This window comes from Tupaia chinensis, unplaced genomic scaffold (genome assembly GCF_000334495.1).
Source record: "Tupaia chinensis unplaced genomic scaffold, TupChi_1.0 Scaffold000110_1, whole genome shotgun sequence".
Lineage (NCBI taxonomy): Eukaryota > Metazoa > Chordata > Mammalia > Scandentia > Tupaiidae > Tupaia > Tupaia belangeri.
The window spans coordinates 3367854-3375157 of NW_006159574.1; the positions used below are offsets into that span (position 1 = coordinate 3367854).

Below are 7304 nucleotides of genomic sequence, written 5' to 3' on the forward strand. Positions count from 1 at the left end.
GGGACCCCGCCCGCCTCACCCCACGAGGACGGACCAGGCACACCAGGTGGTGGCTGCAGAGCGGAAGGGGGCCCGACTGGATGGGGCAGGAAGAGCAGGGCGCTTGGCCGGGGCCTGAGGTCCCAGGGCGCGAGGAAGGCGCCTACCTGGCTCTCGTCCCCGGGGTCCTTGTAGCCGCACGCGTCCACGAAGTCTGGGAACACCCCCGACCAGCCGTCGCTTGTGCAGTTTTTGCTCATGTTTCCTGGAAAGCGAAGGTCAGAGGTTTAACCTACATGGCCGTGGGAGCTGCCCGTGTGGCCGTCGGGGCCGTGCTGAGGCCTGCACTGTCCTTACCGCCCCTCTGCTCCCAGGGGAGCTGGTGAGCGGCCTTCGGGGTCCTTCCTCAGGCGTCTCATCAGCGAGTCACCTCTAGGAGCTCGTGGGGGTGAGGGACGCGAGTGGACAAGTGTCATACACAGTGATGCATAACAGTTGTCATGACTGCAACCGGGCTGCTCCCCACCCTGGTCCCGGCAGCTCCATCCCCTCCCTCCAGCCTGCCCCTCGCCCTTCACTGCCCGTGAGGCCCCAACAGGCTCCGCTGGCCCCTGGGGCTCGAGGAGAGGAATTAGGGTTAGACCACGGGAGGCAGGCGCCTGCCTACACAACCCAGCACGGCCTCGCGCTCCGAGGGCTGTGCACCTTCTTGTTAGAGCGCGAGCTTGGAGGGTGACCTGCTAGCACTGGCAGTCGGGGACAGAGGGAGGGCTGTCCCTGTGCTCGCGGCTGGCAGGGCCTGGTGCGCCTCTCGCCGTCGGCCCTCTGCCCTTCCTGAGCGCTTGTTTAGCTAAGCAACTGCTTCTTTCTCTTCCTTTTCCTTTTGCTTTTCCCTGAACCGGGGTCAAAGTCAAATTGAATTTGTCAGTTAACTGGAGTAGACCCACTTAAGGGCCTAGGGTAGATTTTTAATCTGTTTGGTTTCTGTGAGAGTGCTTATGTGTCAAAGTCGTGTCAGAAATAGGGTGAGGCCCGGCAGGGAGGCCTCAGTCTGCCCGAGTTAGAGGGAACCAGACCTTAACTCAATTCTGGGGCACTTGGTTTTGACAGTCAAATTGTTCAACGGATGACTGGTTTGAGCCCAGTAAGGGTAGGGCATATACACATGCAGAGCCAGCTAGAAAGACAGAGACACACGGAGACACATGCGTATACACACATGCAGAGCTGGCTAGAAAGACAGACAGAGACACACGGAGACACATGCGTATACACACATGCAGAGCTGGCTAGAAAGACAGACAGAGACACACGGAGACACATGCGTATACACACATGCAGAGCTGGCTAGAAAGACAGACAGAGACACACGGAGACACATGCGTATACACACATGCAGAGCTGGCTAGAAAGACAGACAGAGACACACGGAGACACATGCGTATACACACATGCAGAGCTGGCTAGAAAGACAGACAGAGACACACGGAGACACATGCGTATACACACATGCAGAGCTGGCTAGAAAGACAGACAGAGACACACGGAGACACATGCGTATACACACATGCAGAGCTGGCTAGAAAGACAGACAGAGACACACGGAGACACATGCGTATACACACATGCAGAGCTGGCTAGAAAGACAGACAGAGACACACGGAGACACATGCGTATACACACATGCAGAGCTGGCTAGAAAGACAGACAGAGACACACGGAGACACATGCGTATACACACATGCAGAGCTGGCTAGAAAGACAGACAGAGACACACGGAGACACATGCGTATACACACATGCAGAGCTGGCTAGAAAGACAGACAGAGACACACGGAGACACATGCGTATACACACATGCAGAGCTGGCTAGAAAGACAGACAGAGACACACGGAGACACATGCGTATACACACATGCAGAGCTGGCTAGAAAGACAGACAGAGACACACGGAGACACATGCGTATACACACATGCAGAGCTGGCTAGAAAGACAGACAGAGACACACGGAGACACATGCGTATACACACATGCAGAGCTGGCTAGAAAGACAGACAGAGACACACGGAGACACATGCGTATACACACATGCAGAGCTGGCTAGAAAGACAGACAGAGACACACGGAGACACATGCGTATACACACATGCAGAGCTGGCTAGAAAGACAGACAGAGACACACGGAGACACATGCGTATACACACATGCAGAGCTGGCTAGAAAGACAGACAGAGACACACGGAGACACATGCGTATACACACATGCAGAGCTGGCTAGAAAGACAGACAGAGACACACGGAGACACATGCGTATACACACATGCAGAGCTGGCTAGAAAGACAGACAGAGACACACGGAGACACATGCGTATACACACATGCAGAGCTGGCTAGAAAGACAGACAGAGACACACGGAGACACATGCGTATACACACATGCAGAGCTGGCTAGAAAGACAGACAGAGACACACGGAGACACATGCGTATACACACATGCAGAGCTGGCTAGAAAGACAGACAGAGACACACGGAGACACATGCGTATACACACATGCAGAGCTGGCTAGAAAGACAGACAGAGACACACGGAGACACATGCGTATACACACATGCAGAGCTGGCTAGAAAGACAGACAGAGACACACGGAGACACATGCGTATACACACATGCAGAGCTGGCTAGAAAGACAGACAGAGACACACGGAGACACATGCGTATACACACATGCAGAGCTGGCTAGAAAGACAGACAGAGACACACGGAGACACATGCGTATACACACATGCAGAGCTGGCTAGAAAGACAGACAGAGACACACGGAGACACATGCGTATACACACATGCAGAGCTGGCTAGAAAGACAGACAGAGACACACGGAGACACATGCGTATACACACATGCAGAGCTGGCTAGAAAGACAGACAGAGACACACGGAGACACATGCGTATACACACATGCAGAGCTGGCTAGAAAGACAGACAGAGACACACGGAGACACATGCGTATACACACATGCAGAGCTGGCTAGAAAGACAGACAGAGACACATGGAGACACGTGCGTATGCACACATGCAGAGCTAGCTAGAAAGACAGACAGAGATACATGGAGACACGTGCGTATACACACGTGCAAAGCTAGCTAGAAAGACAGACAGAGACACCCAGAGACACGTGGATGTATCTGCTCTACTTATTTACTTATTTCTGCCAGAGGGCATGTGCCCTCACCAGAGAGAGACAAATGAGAGAGACACAGTGAGACAGCACCCCAGGAAATGGTCACGCACAACCCTCCCCTCATCTCAGCCACCTTTCAGGTCCTGTCACGTCTCTCACTGGGTCTGGGACTCGAATCGTGAAGTCGGTCATGCAGGACCCAGCTGCCTTCACCACCAGGCCATGGGCTGGCCAAAGGGTAGGCAGTTTGGGTTCTTGGGTTTTGATTCTCAGTGTTTGGTTTCTGATCCTTGACAAGGGGCTGGCTGCAATCCAGGGCATGTGGACTTCCACCTCGGGAACGCTGGCTTCGGCAATGCGTCCGAGTTTGGACCCAGGCCGTATTTTCAGAGAAATGGCTAATCCAGCAGAAATGGCTCTGGGACACGGTGGCCACAGGGGAAGTTCCAAGTGGATGAAGGGGAAGAGCTGAAGTTGCCACAGAGTCAATGCGATTTCATTTTCACGTTGGGGTCTCACCGACACTGCCAGCCTGGCCTCCTGAGTAGCCGGGGCTGCAGGTGTGTGTCGTTGTGCTCAGCTTCTGGGGGCCGAGGACCAAACCTGGACCTCCTACCGGCCCCAGCCGTGCGCGAGTGTCTGCTCAGTGGGCAGTACTGCAGCGGCAGGCGGGATGCCTTCTCATGGGCACGTGGAGACATTTAAAGACTAAGCAGATCGAAGTTGGCCTCCTGGCAAAGAGCAAGCAAGTATATGCCTTTAGAGCTAAGCCACAATGGGGGTCTTCCCTGTCTTCAGGTTTTTGCCAAAGAGAGAAAGAGAGAGACAGTGAGAGGCATCCACCCCAAAGGGAGGATGCCCACGCTGCAATCCCTCCCCCTCCATTCTCTTCTCAGGATTTTGGGCATGCACGCACACGTGCCAGGAGTGAGTTTCAAGCCGCTGGGTCTGAGCCATGAACCACAGTCAGCCATGTGGGAGTTCAACGCCTTAACCACCAAGCCATGTGCTGGTCCCGTCAGGAAGCCAAGGGTCCCAGAACGAAGACTGCTGTGCCGGAAGGTGTCTCTCTGTGCTGCAAATGGCCGGGCACTCGTCCAGGACCCTATCCTGCTCCTCACCGGAGAGGCTGGGCACCTCCTGGGCAATGCCTCACTGGTCTGGTGGGCCACCCTCTATTCGATCTGCATCTCCCGGGACCTCTCTGTCCACCAAAACCTTCTCTCCAAACGCTCATTCCCACCTAACTCTCCCATGTTGTCATGACCTTTGCTATGTCCCAAATGATTTCTTGGCAACAACTGCTGAAAAGCTTTCAACTTAATGCATAATTACAAAGGATTGTCTGCAGAAAATGGACTGATCTTTTGCAGACCAAGAAAGGGGTGAGCCGGTTCCAGATGGCAGGGTTTGCTAAAAAACATTCCCTCAAATTGCAATGAAGAAAGTAGCAAGCAGTACAGCCAACTGCAGAGCCAGCTGTCTCTGCTTCAGTCCTGCCTGGGCTTTTACTCACCACCTTTGTGGTTCAGGTATTTAAGCCTGACGTCTCAGCTCCGAGCCTGGAAGAGCTGCTTCTGCCCGCAGTTAACATACGTGTGAGCGTTTTCTGTCTCAATGGTATTGCAAATTGAAGGAGGAACTGCATTTAGTTGACTTATGTAAGTGATGTGCTCTCAGAAAATCAAGAACAAACTAAATGTTCTCGACTTTTCACCACTTGGGCGATTGTTGGTAGATAAGGATTTGTTGGCTGGCTTAGGATGGGCGTGTCATGGTTCGGCTGTGTATTCAGCACAGGTGCAGGGCATTCTGCACTGACTCTCCTTAGTGCTACGTCCTGAGGGGTGTTATGGGAAAAGCAACCGCTGTTCTGTGCGAGCGAGTAACCCAGGCGCACAGCCAAGGGTGAGTGACCTTAGCGGGTGCGAGTCAGGCAACGTTTCGCCAGGAGAGATGTCCTTCTGGACCTAGTGGCTCTCAGCCCTGTTAGGAATGGAGAGTGGAGGCCGAGGCCAATCTGTGCAGACCGCTGCTTAATCCTTAGGCCTGGCAAGGAGAAACCAGGACAGAGGTGCCACCTGCTGCCCCACAGGTCCTGCTCCAGACGGGCTGACACGGGGCCGCGAGGAGCCAGGCTCTGGTCGACGAGCTGCACACAGAAACACTCACTTCCAGAAGTCACAGCTGGCAGACGTGCCAGCCCCAGAGGCTGTGCGACAGACGGGCCACAGCTGCCTCTCCTCGAGTGCGCTGCAGGTCTCGGTCACTGCGGGCTGGGCAGTCCAGTTACTTTATGCAACTAAGATTACTGGACACGATGAGAATGCTCTATCCAAGTACATGGGAAGAGTAAGATACATTTTTGGTGAGAAAAAATTATAAAAATAAATGATCTTTTTTTTTTTAACTTTTTTTTTTTTGGAGAGGTTTTTGCTATAGGGCGTGTGCACTTGCCAGACAGACAGAGAGAGACAGAGAGACAGAAAGCGAGAAATCACCCCCCATGGGGGATGGTCACGCCGCAATCCCTTCTCCTCCATTCTCCTCTTGGGATCTTGGGCACGCACGCACATGCGCCTGGCGTGAGTTTTAAGCCACCAGGTCCGGGACGTGAACCGCGGTCGACTACGTGGGAGTCCAGCGACATAGCCATTACGCTAACTGCTGGTTCCCAAAGAAATGATCTATTTTTGTAAAAAGAGCAGTTTTGTCTAATTGAGAGGCTGTTCGGGCGTCAAAGCTGAGGTTAGTTCCCCTCTTGAGGTGCTCATCACAGGGAAGCTAGTCCGTCTGTAACGTGGAGAAGAATTGGGCTTCTGACCACCAGACCTCTGAGGGATTCAGGCAAGCAGAGGCCACCTCCGACCTTCCAGTGGGAGCATTTGTGCCCATAAAGACAGAGAATGGGCAAGCTCATGGCTGTCTCCTCTCCGCCGAGGCTGTGGGCTTCTGGGCGATGCTGAGCAAGACTGAACCCTACACTTAGCATCCCTGGCGCTTACCGTGTTGCTATGGGTCTTCTGTACTCTCTGGAGACAGAAAGAGAGCACGGCGGGTGAGGGCGACCCCGGAGGGACAGTCGCCTGCAGTCTCCTCGCCTCCGTCTCCCCTTTTGGGATTTGGGCATGCACACCCGGTACCCAGCGTTCTCAGGCCACTGGCTCCAGACTCAACATACGGTTACTGTGGACCACTGGCTGGCCCTCCCTGAGCCGAAGGCCGCTGTGTCCTTACATTGGGTCATCAGAAGTCACGATGCAGTTTTGCATAGAAATCCAGAAAAAAGGCCCTGACTTTTCTGACAACCTAACACATGGATGCCAGACACGTGAAGGCCCTTTCTCAGGGAAAAGGAGCATCGCACGTGTGGGGACGGCTGACGGCTGGTCTGCCGTCCCAAGGTCCCCTGCGTCTCCATTGCTGGGTCTCCAGGTCACCAACTGACCAGCTCAGCACAGGCACTCAGCACACCAAGGTCCTCGGTCACCGTCACTCTCCAGACAAACTACGGCCAAGGCACGAGGTGCGTGGGACAGTCCTTAATGCCCGAGCCCCAAGTGGCTTTGTTCTGAAGGTTTGGTTCAGAGACACTAAAAGTGCATTTCAGGGGCTGGTAGGTGGTGTGGTGGTTAAGGCGCTGGACTCCCCCATGGCTGACTACGGTTTGAGTCCTGGACCTGGAGGCATGCTTTTTCACTTTCTCTCTCTCTCTGCTCAAACCTTTTGAAAAAAAAAAAAGTGTATTCCAGTTATCAGCAGCAGGTATTGGATTTACTCGAACGTTCTGAATACCCTTACGTCCTTCGCAGCAAACGGCGTCGCTGTGACTGGAGACAGAAGCACAGACACGAGCTGCCAACCGAGCACTGACGCTGAGAGCTCATCACTGAGGTTGGGCAGACGCCCAGGTGGCCACAGAAGGGCGGCCTGGTCCGGGGCACCGCGCTGTCAGGGTTCAGAGGCTGACCCAAAGTCGGGAATCGTCAAAGCAAATGGGGTCGGCCTCGCAGCCTCCTACTCAGTGACACCTTGGCCGAAAGCGGTCGCTGCAGGTCCTGACTGTGACCTGGATGACTGTGTGAGTGGGCTGTGACCTGGTGACCTTGCAGCCAACAGAGGCTGCCACCGGCCCCACAGCA

General features: G+C 54.3%; 1 protein-coding gene across 1 annotated transcript in view; it reads right to left on the reverse strand.

The window, feature by feature from the left end:
- The window catches only part of VIPR2 (vasoactive intestinal peptide receptor 2), a 74682-nt gene that overhangs the window by 46269 nt on the left and 21109 nt on the right, over positions 1–7304 (reverse strand). Inside the window, exon 4 of the mRNA XM_027770051.1 lies at positions 147–244. Within this exon, the coding sequence (XP_027625852.1) occupies positions 147–244 (98 nt within the window). The remainder of the gene's footprint in view (positions 1–146; positions 245–7304) is intronic.